Source organism: Entelurus aequoreus, linkage group LG06 (genome assembly GCF_033978785.1).
Source record: "Entelurus aequoreus isolate RoL-2023_Sb linkage group LG06, RoL_Eaeq_v1.1, whole genome shotgun sequence".
Taxonomy (NCBI): domain Eukaryota; kingdom Metazoa; phylum Chordata; class Actinopteri; order Syngnathiformes; family Syngnathidae; genus Entelurus; species Entelurus aequoreus.
In genome coordinates this window covers 69,421,112-69,439,727 of record NC_084736.1, presented here as the reverse complement: position 1 = coordinate 69,439,727, position 18,616 = coordinate 69,421,112, and the positions used below count along the sequence as shown (strand labels likewise).

Below are 18,616 nucleotides of genomic sequence, written 5' to 3'. Positions count from 1 at the left end.
CTGAAATCTAAGTAAGATTAAATATCTCAAATAAGGGTGATATTTGTTTATTTTCTGTCTGATAAGATAATTCTTCTCACTAAGCAGATTTTATGTTAGAGTGTTTTACTTGTTTTAAGTGTTTTGGTGCTAAATGATCTCAGTAAGATATTACAGATTGTTGCTGAGATTTTATGACCTATATTGAGTAAAACATGCTTGAAACTAGAATATCAACTGTTGCAAAGCTGGGTCATCAACACTCACAAGTATAAAACTACTTTTTTAAAGTAATAATTTCTTATTTCAAGCATGAAATAAAAAAATCATGACTTTGACACAGTTGTGTCTCATAATTAAAACAGATGACAGCCAAATGAACTTTGCGGTTTTATTTTCAATGAAACAAGAGAAAATACGTACTCATATAGTAGTACAGTTGGCACAGTACAGTAAACTGACAGTTAATATTTAAACATTTGACATTTGAACAGAAATAGTTCATGCACATTCAGGTAAATTCTGCAAAATTATATGTATGTGTATGTATATATATATATATATATGTATATATTCCTCACGTACTAATTGACTGAAAGAGCACGCACTTGGCGCGATGATGTCATGTTGTCGATGGGAAAATGCATTTTTAGACAATATGATTTGCCTGAGCGGCTAGTAGACCCCAAGAGTAACAAGCGGTTGCCTTGTTGTCTTTCCATTAAGAACAATTTTAGTATAAGTTTGCTGGTGTCAAGAAATGTAATGCTGAGCGCATATCATTATGTCAAGATAATGGCACTAGCATTTACTTCATTTAAGAATATTTTTCAACATATTGAGAAAAAAGGTCTCTTTTTTTTTTCTACCAAGAAAAGTGCACTTTTTATTAGTGAGAATATACTTATTTTAAGGTATTTTTGGGTTCATTGAGGTTAGCTAATTTTACTTGTTTTGGAAAGTCTTGACAAGCCAAATTTTCTTGTTCTATTGGCAGATAATTTTGCTTAGTTCAAGTAAAATACCCCTCATTTCTGTCATTTTTTTTCTGGTTTTTGAACACATACTTTTTGCCGTGTACAGCATAGAGCAGTGGTTCTCAACCTTTTTTCAGTGATGTACCCCCTGTGAACATTTTTTTAATTCAAGTACCCCCTAATCACAGCAAAGCATTTTTGGTTGAAAAAAAGAGATAAAGAAGTAAAATGCAGCACTTTGTCATCAGTTTCTGATTTGTTAAATTGTATAACAGTGCAAAATATTGCTCATTTGTAGTGGTCTTTCTTGAACTATTTGGAAAAAAAAGATATACAAATAACTAAAAACTTGTTGAAAAATAAACAAGTGATTCAATTATAAATAAAGATTTCTACACATGGAAGTAATCATCAACTTAAAGAGCCCTCTTTGGGGATTGTAATAGAGATCCATCTGGATTCATGAACTTAATCCTAAACATTTCTTCACAAAAAAAGAAATCTTTAACATCAATATTTATGGAACATGTCCACAAAAAATCTAGCTGTCAACACTGAATATTGCATTGTTGCATTTCTTTTCACAGTTCTTTTTGACAGACATTTTAGTGAGGGTCAAACCATCATGACATGGGGGAAACTCTGGGTTTATGGTAATGAATGGAATAGCCTACTTGATTTGATGTTCGGTTTATGAACTTACATTCATATTTTGTTGAAGTATTATTCAATAAATATATTTATGAAGGATTTTTAAATTGTTGCTATTTTTAGAATATTTTAAAAAAATCTCACGTACCCCTTGGCATACCTTCAAGTACCCCCAGGGGTACGCGTACCCCCATTTGAGAACCACTGGCATAGAGTATAGGCTACATGTGCAGACTTAGGCAACAGCAAGGTTTGAAAAAAAATCTGGAGATAAAGATGTGTGTATCACAATCCTAGTGTGTGTATAAAGTGTGAAAATGTGTGTATCACAATCGTTATCTGTGTGAAAGATGTGAAGATGTGTGTATCACAATCCTTATATGTGTGCAAGATGGAAGGTGTGTGTAAAGCATTGTGTGTAATATTTCGCAAAAGCAGACTCTATGCCTAATATTAGGCAAATCTGCACAGTGGTTTTGTTTACTGTGTGTAGACTTTGTTAACTGTGTGAAAATTTAAAATTTAGTGTTTAAGCATTTGGAAAAAACTGTAAGTCACATGTTTTTTCTTTCGTAAAGTGACACTTCGAGGGACACAACAACACTCCTTGTATGGTCTGACCCACCCCTAATGAATAGTACGATTGGTGTCAGTGGTAAAAATAGGTGATAGGTTACAAGCAGGTCATTGTAAGTATTTTAGCCTTGTTATTTCAAGGTTAAAAATTATAAACCTGAGGACAAAATACATCCATAAGGACTTTTAAGTTTTAGGTGTCAAAAGAAGCTAATCCATAGTGATACTTAAGAAAGATTGCGCTGAATATTCTGCACCACTAAAACCTCTCATGGGATTTTCAGGTATGTTGATTATTTGTTTGTCGACAGGGCGATGAGGCTGAAGATCTTCATGGGGAGCAGGTCAGCGAGGAGCAGTTTACAGACGAACATGGAAACATTATCACTAAAAAGGTCAGACGTGTTGTTGTCCTCATCCGGAAATATCATGCACTGGATAGGAATGTTGAATCTCCTTTCCCTCCTGTGGCGTGATAGATCGTGCGAAAGGTTGTGCGCAGAGGCAAGGGCGAAGATGGCGTTCAGGACGTGAGCGTGGAAGGTTCTCTGCAAGACGCCAACGAGCTAGAAGTAGACGCCGAGCAGTTTATGAGCTACGCCATCCTGGGCCGGGAAAGCAGCAAGGTGGGCTTCTGATCTGCAGCCGGTTCTGGCACCACCCCCTCCCCCTTTAGGCCAAATGGACTGATTGTTATCAGATGATGCCGTCATCTGATGTGACGCTTTGATTAACACCATGTGTCCTGGCGATGCTTGACGGAGGTCCTGACTTGGGCTCTCATCAAGGTCACCAAGTAGCTTAACATGCATGAGCTTCAGTGTAATGACAATCATCTCAAAGCAGTAGAAAAGCAGAGTTGGTTGGAGTGAGATGAGACTCCAGGCAAAGACAGTGGAACCTCTAAAGCGAAATAATCCGCTGACTTGCTACTTATTTTCCCATCAAATTCATGTTTCCTTACTTATCCTGGTAATGGCCTGTCAATCACAGCACATACAACCACTATAACCACTCCCGTTAACACCGATGGACAATTTAGTGTTTCCAATTAACATGCATGTTTTGGAAAGGTGGGAGGAAAATGTGGTGTCTGAAAAGTAAAAAATACTGTAAGGGCCTGATCTACTAAAGGTGGAGTAAAACACTTGCAAACATGATAGCGCACTCGTGCGTAAAGGATTGTGTCTCTTAAAAGCTCAAAATAGTTTAGTCTTCATGTATACAGTATGCAGAATATATGCTGATTATTAGAATGCCCACTATACTGGAAGAAAAGATGCAAACGTAATCATTTAGCTCTTGCTATGTGATTTATCAAGGCTAAAACTGTTCTGCGGCCGCTATTATGCGTCTATATTTAACATGTTTGGGGGGGAAAATGGCACAGTTACGCACAAATGGCTATGTGAAAAGAAGCGAAGGCGCTGAAAGACAGACGATTGAGAGATGACATTCAGTCCTTGTGCATGTTTATTGTTTATTGAAGGATCCCCATTAGCTGACGCCAAGGCGACTGCTAGTCTTCCTGGGGTCCATATAGGAGCATACAAAATAAGAATACATGCATTACCAAACATTATACAAAGGAAAAATACAACATAAGATAAAAAAGCTAGTTAAACCCAGTATTAAAAATTCACGTCATGTGGGCAGCTGCAACAGGTGTATCTTCAAAGCTGTCTTAAATGACAATTTACTTTGTGAGAGATTAATGTGAGATGGCAACCGATTCCAGAATGATATACATCTATACATGACTGCATGTCAACATATTCAGATTGTCAGAAATGAAAACATTAGATATTATTGTTTATTCCGAAGTGACATTTTATAATGTTATAGCTGCTGGACGACTTAAGGGGCTGATTAAAACAAATTCAATTAATTCATTTTAAGATATTTGGAGAAATAACTTCTTGCAAAATGCATTTTCTTGCATCTGGATCATTCCAAATGCACCATCACAACTAAGCAGCGTCTCCCAGAGCGCACCCGCAGCGTGCTAAAAATAGGTTCTGTTGTCTAGCTCGTCACCTTCAATATGAACTACAAAAGTCGGTACATATTAAATTTGTGTGCTGCCTGTCAACAACACAGGCTCTTGCTATGTGATTTATCAAGGCTAAAACTGTTCTGCGGCCCCTATTATGCGTCTATATTTAGCATGTTTGGGGGGAAAAAAACTGGCACAGTTACGCACAAATGGCTGTGTAAAAAGAAACGATGGCGCTGAAAGACAGACGATTGAGAGATGATATTCAGTCTGTGTGCACAACATATTCGAATTGTCAGAAATGAAAACTTTAGATATTATTGTTTATTCCGAAGTGACAATTTATAATGTTATAGCTTCTGGACGACTTAAGGGGCTGATTAAAACAAATTCAATTAATTCATTTTGAGATATTTGGAGCAAAAACTTCTTACAAAATGCATTTTCTTGCATCTGGATCATTCCAGATGCACCATCCCAACCAAGCAGCGCCTCAAAGAGCGCACCCTCAGCGTGCTAAAAATAGATTCCGTTGTCTAGCTCGTCACCTTCAATATAGCCTAGAAAAGTCGGTAGATATTATATTTGTGTGCTGCCTGTCAACAACATGACGAAACGCCACAGATTGGACAATATGATGCCACAAATGTGTAAAAATGAGTGTCTCTACGGTGACAACTTGTATACAAGCAAAATCCTCATTTAAATTGCACTTGATATTAATTGTACACACAGTCTTAATAGATCACCTGCCAACACGCCCACTAATAGTACACACAATTTTATAGTTTGTTTTTAGCACGTGTAGATCAGGCCCTCAGTGAGTTTTAAGTATTTTAGTAAGTTAATTAATTGGTTGCCATCATAGAACCTTTATTAACTGTACAGGTGAAAACATTTATTCACATATCCAACTGCCATACAAGTAGTCAGCAAAGTTAACTACTGTATAATAAAACTGTTTTTAATAAGTAAAACAATGCACCCTCTAATGAAGCTTGGAGCGTTTATACTAGTGCTGTCAAACAGTTAATATTTGTAATCATATTAATGACACTATTGAATTTGGATTAATCATGATTAATCACAGCGTATGCTTGCTTAGTTTAGATTACCTTAAAAACAACTCCAAAATTTGGCCAAAAATTTTATTGTCAGGATTTTTAAAACAAATGTTTTATGAGCTACACTTATTTAATCAAAACTTGGTGACAGTTTAATCGAAAGTCCAGTCAGCGTGCATTTTAAAGTGAAATTTGCCAGGGGAGACACCGGTTGGAGTCTCTTCACTCGCCTTTGCACTGGCGTATGCATTAACCCAATCACTGACCATATAACAATAGAATTTTACACCACAATTTCAATAATAATAATTTTAGTAAATTATCTACTAAAGAAAAATTCTGTGCATGTTAAATGGGACATGTTCGTGTCAAAGACAGCCAAAAGAGGTTGGTAGATGACAATAAATCTAAAAGTAAAATATAGTGTAGAAATGCACCCAATTGCAGGAATTGTAGTCTTGATTTTCATATTTTGTGCTGATAGAAATGTTCCTCTTTTTTTCCTCAAAGGGTGCTCACATGCCTGTTGTTGCCATACCTTCCGTTTCTGCTTCTATGGTTATTAGCACACTTTTCCTCTTTGTCGTCACAGGTACGCTTTTGTAGTAAAATCGGAGAAAAAAACAACACATGCTTCTGAAGTTAAGCCTTTATAGCCTTGCTTACCTTTTGAGGGCATTTTACCACATTTGGGGCGTTCATCTTTAGAGGTTCCAATGCATGTAAATTGTTTCGCTGCTGTCATTTCTCCAGGTTTCATGCTCACACGCGTGTTAAATATTCCATCGCTAAGCATAACAATGGCTAAAGTGCACCTACCTCACATGTTTGTACGTTCATGAGTCCTTCATGAATATGACTTCATTAAAGTCTGTGGTGCTTCACCTGAGACCGTGTGCTCCATCACTCCACCCTTAGAGTCCACTAAATTATCGTCGGCTGCCAGCCATCACTTCTGACTGTTTATATGTATATATCATTTCTTACTTTCCCCCCTTGTTCCCCCATTTATTCACTTCTTACTCTTTATTCTGTCCATCCTCTTTTCTCTCTCCCCTCTTGTTTCCCTCCACTAATATTCCCTCCCACCTTTGGTTCCGCCCCTGTCATCCCATCTCTTCCTCCGACTGTAGCCCGATACTGTGGATACTATGAAGAAAGGTGCTCAGATAGTGAAATGTGCCAGTCTGCGGAGAGTTAAGCAGTGAGGCAGGCTGAGTGCTGCTTTCCCGCAGGTACGGGACTCACCCACAGTGCGCCTCACGCTAGGCGAGACCATTTAATCCATTCTTCTCTGTGGATTAAATGCCACTGAATGCACCTTAACTTCACTAATAATCATGATGCAACAGCATACATGCAAAATATCAATTTAACCCCACAATACGCACTCACTCTGTCACTTGCACTTTTTACATCACCTGCATTGTGTGGACTTTTAACTAGGTACTGTATGCCTGCACAGTATAATGCAGGAGTGTCCAAAGGCGGCCTCGGGGGCACGGATTAAGAGTTAAGTGGAGCAGTGCTCGTCAATGAGCCCATAAGGCGAAAGCCACACTATGGCATTTATCACATATTGTAAATTCAAATGAATTCATTATTCATGATATTTTTAATGAAATGATACCCTAATGTGTTTTTGACTCACAACACAAAGCTAAGATGTGGATATCTTTGTCTAGGAAGCTTAGCTTGTATTGCTCTTAGCATCTTTAATTCACAAAATGGATTAAAGTGGCCCCCTCGTTCCTGGTTCGGACACCCCTGATCGAAAGAGATCCATTAAACGGACCTTTGCAAAGATAATAATGTTCATTATTAGATTAGATGTATTATTTTATGATTGTGGTTGTATTGTCATTTGTTTATATATGTATATGTATACATACACATGCATATATAATAGCAAAATATTACAGCTCTTGGTGTGATGTATCTCATTTTTACACCACCGCAAATTACAATACAACCACAATCATAAAATAATACATCTCATCTAATAATAATAAAATCTAATTTTCTGGGGTATTGAATCTCATTTTCAGTTGTGCCTAATTAAGTGTAAATTTACATTAGATGAAGATAGAACTTTTTTTTAAAATTATGCAACACGGATTTTACCATGTTTTATATATATTTTTGTTTCTGTGCATTGCATATTTAAATGCTATAAAATCAACCCTGACTACATGTCTTCTTAAAGTGGCTTCCAAACATGCAAACAGTCTTAGGCCACCATTAAATTGAACTTTGTTGGCTTCAGAATGGTACCTTTAAAATAGGTCATCAACTCTGAGAGCAATTTGTATGGTTGCATCCATACTTGCCAACCCTCCTGATTTTTCCAGGAGACTCCCGAATTTCAGTGCCCCTCACGAAAATCTCCCGGGGTAACCATTCTCCCGATTTTCAACCGGACAACATTATTAAGGGCGTGCCGCGATGGAACTGCCTTTAGCGTCATCTACAACCTGTCGACGCGTCCGCTTTTTCACCATACTAACAGCGTGCCGGCCCAGTCACATGTTGTATGCGGCTTCTGCATACACACGAAAGTGACTGCAAGACATACTTGATCAACAGCCATACAAGTCACACTGAGGGTGGACGTATAAACAACTTTAACACTGTAACAAATATGCGCCACACTGTGAACCCACACCAAACAAGAATGACAAACACATTTCGGGAGAACATCCACACCGTAACACAACATAAACACAACAGAACAAATACCCAGAATCCCTTGCAGCCCTAACTCTTCCGGGCTACAATATACACCCCCGCTACCACCAAACCCCCCCCAATCCAATCTCCCGATTTCGAAGGTCTCAAGGTTGGCAAGTATGGTTGCATCGAACATTATTAAACTTTCATTTTAAAATGTATATTTATTCACAAAGTTTAGAAACTTTCAGTGGTTTGCAATAAAGTCACTATAAGTAAAATTGTACTCGTATACATGTGTAAAATCATGTAAAATATGGATAGGGTTGACTCTTTTGAATGCAACTGTGTATGCACATGGAATTAGAGTTATACAACGAGTTTACAGTGAGCTATGTTGCAGACTAGTCATGAACAGCTGAGAACAAGTTGGTGCAGAAATAATCCTGTAAATTAGGTGGCTGTCAAGGTCAAAGCAGCCAGGCCTGTGCGTGCGTGTGCGTGTGTGTGTGCGTGTCTGTGTGTTTATGTGCATATGTTTGTGTGTGTGCAAAGTGAGGTCCTTACATTCCTTGGATTGTTGGTATTTCAAGCAACTGGCGAGTGGATGTTAAACAACCTCCAGCACCTACTCCATGCTTGCTACATGCTGTTTATATCCAGTGGGGATTGGAAGGTGGAGGATAGTTTAGCATTCTTTACATTGTGTTGACCCAAAAGGCAGCTTGATAAACAAATCAAAGGTTGAATCTAGACAACTGAACCCTTTTTTGTTGAAGATGTTTTAAGTGACATCCAAAAGGCTTCTAAGTTCTATGTTTTACTGTAGTTGTACAGTCTCTATGTATGTGTCTGGTGGGTGTGTCCCCTGGGGGTGGTGGCTGGTGAACAACCTTTCTACGTAACAATAAGAGTTTCGCTTGATTGTAGGTGAAACTGCCCATTAGCAGTCACTTTTTCCGTGGAATGAGACAACTTTAGGGAGAGAGATATCAGGACATTGTTTTACATTGTTGTCCTGGCATCTCTCCCCAAGTACTGTCTCGTTCCACGGGAAGAGTGACTGCTAATGAGCTGTTAATTAGGCAAACAACCTACTGAGACAATCTTTAGGGGGATGGCAAGGTTATAATGTACAACATCTCTACTCAAAATATTGTCTCATTCCACTAATGAGCTGTTTTAAACAAGAGTGGCAAACAATATATTGTTATGCAGGACGGTTGTTTGTGAGCCAACAACAACCCTATTGTGTTGTACATTGTTGTCCTGACATCTCTCCCCCAAAGATTGTCTCATTCCACAAAAAATATGTTTTTGAACCAGAGTGGCGAACAATCTGTTGTTATGCAAGACGGTTGTTCATATGTGAACAACAACCCTTTTGTGTTGTACATTGTTGGACATAGTTGTCCTGACATCTCTCCCCCTAAAGAGGTCTTATTCCACAGAAAGAGTAGCTACTAATGAGCTGTTAATTAGGCGAACAACCTATTGAGACAATATTTGGGGAAATGGCAGGGTAATAACGTACAACAATGTCCTCACATCTCTACTCAAAAGATTGTCTCATTCCACTAATGAGTCGTTTTTAAACAAGAGTGGCAAACAATATATTGTTAGGCAGGACGGTTGTTTGTAAGCCAACAACAACAACAACAACCTTATTGTGTTGTACATTTTTGTCCCGACATCTCTCCTCCAAAGATTGTCTCATTTCACAAAAATTATGTTTTTGAACCAATCTATTGTTATGTAAGACGACATTGTTGGACATAGTTGTCCTGACATCTCTCCCCTTAAAGTGGTCTTATTCCACAGAAAGAGTAGCCGTTAAGCTATTTTCAAACCAGAGTTTCAAAGAACCTATTGTTATGCAGGATGGTTGTTCATAAGTGAACAACAACCCTATTGTGTTATGTACTGACATCTCCCCTCAAAAGATTGTCTCATTCCACGCAAAGTGTGACTAGTAATGAGCCAGTTTTAAACCACAATGGTTGAACAAACTGTTGTTATGCAGAACGGTTTGTCAAAAGCTAAAAACAATACCATTATGTGTTGGACATTGTTGTCCTGACATCTCTCCCTCAAACATTGTCTCATTCCACAGGAAGAGTAGCCACTAACAAGCTGTTTTACCTGCAGCAAGGTCAACGACATACAAAAACAAACTTTGGGGGAGAGATGTCAGGGCAACAATGTCCTGACGTCTTTCCCCCAAAAATTGTCTCATTCCACATGAACAGTGGAACAATGATTGCTAGACAATCTATTGCTATGCAAGACGGTTGTTCACAATCTAACAACAACCCTAAAGTGTTGCACATTGTTGTCCTGACATCTTTCCCCCAAGGATTGTCTCATTCCACAGATGGAGTAGGCACAAACAAGTTGTTTTGATCGCATTAAGGACATTAACTAAGAGAGACAATATTTGGGTTAGAGATGTCAGGGCACCAATGTACAACAATGTCCTGATATTCCTCACCCAAAGATTGTCTCATTCAACACGAAGAGTAGCCACTAATGAGCTGTTTTTCAACCAGAGTGGCGAACAAACTATTGTCATGCAGGACGGTTGTTCAAAAGCCAACAAGAACAAATCTATTCTGTTGTACATCGTTGGACATCTGTGTCCTGACATCCCTCCCCCAAAAATTGTCTCATTCCACAGGTAGAGTGGCCACTAACAAGCGTATTTGTCTGGCATCAAGGGCAGCAACTTAGAGAGACAATATTTGGGTTAGAGATGTCAGGGCAACAACGTACAACAATGTCCTGACAGCTTTCCCCCAAAAATGGTCTCATTCCACATCAACAGTGGAACATTGATTGCCGAACAATCTATTGCTATGCAAGACGGTTATTCACAATCTAACAACAATTATTGTGTTGCACATTGTTGTCCTGACATATTTCCCCCAAAGATTGTCTCAATCCACAGATGGATTAGACACTAACAAGCTGTTTTGTTCACATTAAGGAAATTAACAAAGAGAGACAATATTTGGGTTAGAGATGTCAGGGCACCAATGTCCTGACATCTTTCCCCAAAAAATTATCTCATTCCACATGAACAGTGGAACAATGATGTCGGACAATCTACTGCTATGCAAGACTGTTGTTCACAATCTAATAATAATAATAATAATGGATTAGATTTTATATCGCGCTTTTTCTATTGTTAGATACTCAAAGCGCTCACAGAGAAGTGGGAACCCATCATTCATTCACACCTGGTGGTGGTAAGCTACATTTGTAGCCACAGCTGCCCTGGGGTAGACTGACGGAAGCGAGGCTGCCAGTTTGCGCCTACGGCCCCTCCGACCACCACCTACCATTCATTCATCATTCATTTCACCGGTGTGAGCGGCACCGGGGGCAAAGGGTGAAGTGTCCTGCCCAAGGACACAACGGCAGCGATTTTTTGGATGGTAAGAGGCGGGGAGCGAACCTGCAACCCTCAGGTTTCCGACACGGTTGCTCTACCCACTACGCCACGCCGTCTAACAACAACAATTATTGTGTTGCACATTGTTGTCCTGACATCTTTCCCCCAAAGATTGTCTCATTCCACATATGGAGTAGGCATCAAGGGCAACAATTTAGAGAGACAATATTTGGGTTAGAAATGTCAGGGCAACAACGTACAACAATGTCCTGACAGCTTTCCCCAAAAATGGTCTCATTCCGCGTGAACAGTGGAACATTGATTGCCGAACAATCTATTGCTATGCAAGACGGTTGTTCACAATCTAACAACAATTATTGTGTTTCACATTGTTGTCCTTACATCTTTCCCCCAAATATTGTCTCATTCTACAAATAGATTAGGCACTAACAAGCTGTTTTGTTCACATTAAGGACATTAACTAAGAGAGACAATATTTGGGGTACAGATGTCAGGGCACCAATGTACAACAATGTCCTGATATCCCTCACCCAAAGATTGTCTCTTCAACACGAAGAGTGGCCACTAATGAGCTGTTTTTCAACCAGAGTGGCGAACAAACTATTGTCATACAGGACGGTTGTTCAAAAGCCAACAAGAACAAATCTATTCTGTTGTACATCGTTGGACATCTGTGTCCTGACATCCCTCCCCCAAAAATTGTCTCATTCCACAGGTAGAGTGGCCACTAACACGCATATTTTTCTGGCATCAAGGGCAGCAACTTAGAGAGACAATATTTGGGTTAGAGATGTCAGGGCAACAACGTACAACAATGTCCTGACAGCTTTCCCCCAAAAAAGGTCTCATTCCCCATCAACAGTGGAACATTGATTGCCGAACAATCTATTGCTATGCAAGACGGTTGTTCACAATCTAACAACAATTATTGTGTTGCACATTGTTGTCCTGACATATTTCTCCCAAAGATTGTCTCAATCCACAGATGGATTAGACACTAACAAGCTGTCTTGTTCACATTAAGGAAATTAACAAAGAGAGACAATATTTGGGTTAGAGATGTCAGGGCACCAATGTCCTGACATCTTTCCCCAAAAAATGATCTCATTCCACATGAACAGTGGAACAATGATTGCCGGACAATCTACTGCTATGCAAGACTGTTGTTCACAATCTAACAACAACAATTATTGTGTTGCACATTGTTGTCCTGACATCTTTCCCCCAAAGATTGTCTCATTCCACATATGGAGTAGGCATCAAGGGCAACAATTTAGAGAGACAATATTTGGGTTAGAAATGTCAGGGCAACAACGTACAACAATGTCCTGACAGCTTTCCCCAAAAAATGGTCTCATTCCACATCAACAGTGGAACATTGATTGCCGAACAATCTATTGCTATGCAAGACGGTTGTTCACAATCTTACAACAACAATTATTGTGTTGCACATTGTTGTCCTTACATCTTTCCCCCAAAGATTGTCTCATTCTACAGATAGATTAGGCACTAACAAGCTGTTTTGTTCACATTAAGGACATTAATTAAGAGAGACAATATTTGGGTTAGAGATGTCAGGGCACCAATGTACAACAATGTCCTGATATTCCTCCCCCAAAGATTGTCTCATTCAACACAAAGAATGGCTACTAACAAGCGTTTTTTCCAGCATCAACGGCAACAACTTATAGACAATTTTTTAGGTTAGAGATGTCAGGGCAACAATGTAGAACAATGTCCTGAAATGCCTCCCCCGAAGATTGTCTCATTCCAAACAAAGAGCGGACATTAAATAACTGTTTTGCCACCTATCAGGCAAACAAACATAGAGTAATGTTATACAGGATGGTCGTTCCCCAGCTACGTCATGGGACCCACCTGCCAGAGATATAAATAGGGAGACTCCACACCTAAAAATTGAGAACAGAGGACACCTTTTGGGTTAAAGGTGAAACATCTTTAGCAAACAAGAAGAGTCCATTTGCTTCGATTCAACCTTTGCGGATTACAAATGACCTGGACGACCCAGGATCTACACAGACATGTACGGATGTAGCTTGGAGGAGATCATAAGCTCGTTCCTAAACTAGCATGTGTTCCTCTCTCTTTAGAGTTCTCTGCAGGACTCCACCCCATCACCAAAAACCTCCTACATGGACACATGACCAGCAGCAGCTGACACAAACGGAAGAACACTCGCAAACAAAAAAAGGCAGAAAGAACGAAAGAAATGAATGGCACCAACTCATTGCTGCTGCACATACCAGAAGGAAAAATTTAGTTTTTATGACCTTTTTATTTCCATTTAAGAACCCAGGAGGACAAAGGATCTACTACTTAACTAGAAAGCATGATTTCGTATAAAACAAAAGAGACAAAAAAACGTAGCAACCTAAAAAGATGTTTCCTATTGTCTGTGTCAGCATGAGCGACTGCCGCCGCATGGCCTGTCTTTAACCACAAATAGTGAAGGGGAGGGGGGATGCTTGGAGGGCACAGGCATGCAATGCATTGTGGGCTATACATTTGGGGGACACATTTTCTAAACCAGGGAGACATTGAGCCAACGTTCCATCAAAAACGGGAGTGACCATGCGGAGGTGAACTATGACCTCTACTCCAGCTAAGAGCATCACTTACAGGTTGAGCTTCAACCATCAGCGGAGCATATATTGTGTGTCTTGTACATATTATGGTATGCACTAAGATGCTCTCTTTCTCTCTCTCTCTCTCTGTGTGTGTGGCTGTGTTACATGTGTTGTTAAAATGTCACGCCAATGATGCTGCTTTTTCTGGACCATACAGTATTATTCCTCCCTCTTGTTTCGCCCATTCAATCTGAACCTATATTCTATTATATCTCTTTGTGTATATACCACATACTAATGTGACCTTGGATACATATTCCCCACGCTCTCCGTGTACTTTTGCCTCTCTGACGCGACATAAGACATCTTCAGCAACTGTGTTCGGAGGTAAAGTTTGAGTCCTTCTTCAGAGCGGCAATAAGAAATAAGACGTTTTATTATATCCTCCCTATAGTGTCCAAATACTACTTTCAACTAGTGCTGTCAAATGGTTATTTTTTATTAATCATGATTACCGTATTTTCCGGACCACTGAATTTTAGAAAAAAAAAAGGTTTCATATATTAGCCACACCAGACTATAAGCCACAGATATATACACTATATTGTCAAAAGTATTTGGCCACCAGCCTTGAATCACATATGAACTTGAAGTGCCATCCCATTCCTAACCCATAAGGTTCAATATGATGTCGGTCCTTTTGCAGCTACTACAGCTTCAACTCTCCTGGGAAGGCTGTCCACAATGTTGCGGAGTGTGTTTATAGGAATTTTCGACCATTCTTCCAAAAGCGCATTGGTGAGGTCACACACTGATGTTGGTCGAGAAGGCCCGGCTCTCAGTCTCAATTCTAATTCATCCCAAAGGTGTTCTATAGGGTTCCGGTCAGGACTCTGTGCAGGCCAGTCAAGTTCATCTACACCAGACTCTGTCATCCATGTCTTTATGGACCTTGCTTTGTGCACTGGCGCACAGTCATGTTGGAAGAGGAAGGAGCTTGCTCCAAACTGTTCCCACAAGGTTGGGGGCATGGAATTGTCCAAAATATTTTGGTATCCTGGAGCATTCAAAGTTCCTTTCACTGGAACTAAGGGGCCAAGCCCAACTCCTGAAAAACAACCCCACACCATTATTCCTCCGCTGACCCGTCTCTGTCAGTTCACGTGGCCTACCACTTTGTGGCTGAGTTGCGGTTGTTCCCAAACTCTTCCATTTTTTTATAATAAAGCCAAAAGTTGACTTTGGAATATTTAGGAGCAAAGAAATTTCACGACTGGATTTGTTGCACAGGTGGCATCCTATGACAGTTCCACGCTGGAAATCACTGAGCTCCTGAGAGCGGCCCATTCTTTCACAAATGTTTGTAGAAATAGTCTCCATGCCTAAGTGCTTGATTTTATACAAGTGATTAGGACACCTGATTCTGATCATTTGGATGGGTGGCCAAATATTTTTGGCAATATAGTGTAAGTTGTAAAATGAGATATTTACACAGAAAAATCCAAAGATTAGCCACACCTTTGTATAAACCGCGATGTTCAAAGCTTGGGAAAAAATAGCGGTTTATAGTCCGGAAAATACAGTAATCATAGGTTATCTAATAACTGCTTGTTGAGTTAATTTTTATTAATCATGATTACAGTATTTTCCGGACCACTGAATTTTTGAAAAAATATTTGTTTTCATTTATTAGCCGCACCAGACTATAAGCCGCAGATATATACGTTGTAAAATGAGATATTCACACCGAAAAATCCATTGGTTAGCCGCACCTTTGTATAAACCGCGGGGGGTACAAAGCTTGGGAAAAAATAGCGGCTTATAGTCCGGAAAGTACAGTAATCACAGGTTATCTAATAACTGCTTGCTAAGTAATTTTTTATCAATCATGATTACCGTTTTTTCCGGACCACTGAATTTTAGAAAAAAAAAAGTTCTTATATTAGCCGAACCAGACTGTAAGCTGCAGATATATATGTTGTAAAATTAAATATTTACACAGAAAGATTTTGTAAATGTTTATTTACATACCTTGAATGTTTCCAAACGGTGCCTGTAACACGGCGGATGATCAAAGAAAACAGAAAAGTAATTGATGTCTTTGTTCATCCTTTATAAGATTAATACAATTGTTCTTCTTTTTTATAAGGTTCAAGATGTTTATCAGATTCCTTCTTTGTAATTTGTCAAATCTGAGCTTGAATGGTTTCTTAAAGTGGATCATTTTAGTGCACTGTTTGATTTCTTTGCTTAATCCATTCCATAATTTGGCCAATAGCGGAGAAAAATCCACAGATTAGCCGCACCTTTGTATAAACCGCGGGGTTCAAAGTGTAGGAAAAAACTGTGGCTTATAGTCCGGAAAATACAGTAATCACAGGTTATCTAATAACTGCATGTTGAGTTAGATGACTTGAAAAAGACCCCAATATTTGGACAAAAATGCAATTTTATTGTCAGAATGTCAATCAGGAACATTTTTTTAAAATGTTTTGGGTTACTTGAATGCACTACAAATGCACTACATTTACTCGCTGAAAACTTGGTAATGTTCAGTAAATTCCGTAATTAATCTGCGTGTATACATGATTAATGCGATAATTATTTGTGATTAATTACATGAGTTTACTCGTTATTTTCCGCCAGCCCTACTTTTAACCCCTTACGAAGCAGTCCTCCGCCCCGATATATGACGCACCACATGACCATCGCGTGTTGGTTGTGAGGGTTCCCGATGTTTCGTCTCCTCGGCCATTCGTGCACATGTAGCAGAGTCAGCCACCGATCACTGTGAAGAGAGACGGACCCACGCCTGTGAGCCCAAGCCTTGCTCAATCATTGTGCAAGTTGCAATAAGTAGCTACGCAAATAAACCGATTGTGTAACGATGACACACAGTTTGGGTGTCACAGTCTGTCAGTCGCAGCGTTACACTACTCGGAAATGATGTCAGTACATTAAGAATTGCACATTCGATCACTTTTTCCCTCTTATACGGTTGACACAACATCCAAATCTGCAAGTTTTTGTTGCTCATCAAGGGAAATATCTGTGCCATCCCATCTTTAATACCTGCAAGCCTTTTTTTTTTCTAGATATTATTCTCACAACAAGTTGCAATAAACACTATATTATATGTTGAGAGATGATGAATGTCAAGTCTTGGTAAACTGTTTTGTGTTAATAATGTGTTGACTATAATATTTAGTAGATCAGATGAAATATACTGTCTCTATTTGCTGTTAGCACTCTGTTTTCATTGCAGACATACTCGACTATGGCGTTTTTTTTAATCCTTTCATTGGATATTTTTTCTAGTATGTTCTTTTTTTAATGCACCAAAAAAAAAGTGTGTAATGGTGTCCTCTCCCTTATGGGCTTATTTTTTGAAGCAGGGGCCACTGATGATGTCAGGGTTGGGTTGGGAGGGGGGTCTATTATAAAACAAATAGCAATGAAGCTTGGCGGCTCCAATGGTTAGCAGATGACAAGCATCTTTCCCCGCCGGTCCACGCCACTCCCACGTGGCGACACTTTGTGGAGGAGTCTTGTGTTACGTGCACGCGGAGGGATGGTCAATTACTAATGGAGATGCCATGCACCCATTCATGCAAAATGTTACCATTGCAAAAACTAGGGAAGACATTGTACTGTATATTCCTTTCAGAGTGGATGGAAGACAATATTAGCGCAATAGTATATTACTCAATACTAAGGAATGCAAATGCACACATGCACAGAAAATGTTTTTAACATAAAAGGCTATATATATATATGAAATATATGAGAATATATATTTACTTAGAATGCTATGCACCCTTCCTTGTCAACTGGGATTTTAGTTATGTTATGGATGTACTTTTAGCATCGAACCCATGTAGCTACAAAGAGACTGTTGACTTCTGGGTAATGCCTGCACCTGAGGATGAATTAAGGGTCTCGCGGGTATTTGGACTTGTTTTGTTTGCATTTTTTTATTATTGTTATGGGGAATCCAACATCAATTTAAAGTCGACATGTACAAAAAAAGAAGTCTAATCAACTCCAAGAACATCTGTTGACAACCTACTCTGTACACCAGCTCAACATTTACAAAATTAATAAAGAAATGCAATGTCTTTGTGTACGGTCATTCATTGAATAATTCCATCGTTGTGGCTTGAGCAGCCCTTTGGGACACTTGTGATTAAGGGTTATACCACTAGTGTACCTTGAGATATTGTTTCAATTTAAAACAACAGGGGCAACATCATAAAAAGGATACAAAGTGGATTAAAAAATGATAGCTAAAAGGGGCATTAACTAAAAGCTTTACTAAAAAGAGAAGTTTTCAAATGTTTCCTAAAAGTTTCAACACAGTCAAGATCACAGATCCGGATTCCCATCATGCATTGCTTCAAAACTACGGCAAGTAGTAATGTCCAAAAACATAACAGAGACGAAGCAGAAGAACGAAGAAGAGACAGTCATGGGGACGACAAGTAAGAAGAAGAAGTACGCTTGCAAGTTCCAAAATGATTGGAAACAAGAATTTCAGTTCATCTAGGACAGCTCGAAGGGGAAGGGGTATGCTAGGTAGAGATGGAAGATTCCAGACTCTGGTGCATTTGATGAAGGCACTTTTGTGTGTGCCACACAGCAATGCATCATCAGAGAGGGTGTTCAGTATGGTTAGAAAGATAGTGACAGAGAATAGAACG

The 18,616-nt window shown here is 39.2% G+C and overlaps 1 protein-coding gene across 11 annotated transcripts in view; it reads left to right on the top strand.

Annotated features, from left to right (window-relative positions):
- ank1a (ankyrin 1, erythrocytic a) overlaps window positions 1-18,616 on the top strand; it is a 239,352-nt gene that overhangs the window by 219,315 nt on the left and 1,421 nt on the right. For 7 of the 11 annotated variants that reach the window (XM_062051326.1, XM_062051320.1, XM_062051323.1 and 4 more), the window contains 2 exons: window positions 2,495-2,578; window positions 2,663-2,809. In XM_062051326.1, the coding sequence (XP_061907310.1) occupies window positions 2,495-2,578; window positions 2,663-2,809 (231 nt within the window). Of the gene's footprint in view, window positions 1-2,494; window positions 2,579-2,662; window positions 2,822-6,376; window positions 6,479-13,439; window positions 18,035-18,616 lie in introns of those variants that run through there. The other 4 variants (XM_062051322.1, XM_062051321.1, XM_062051330.1 and 1 more) reach the window with 2 other exon arrangements.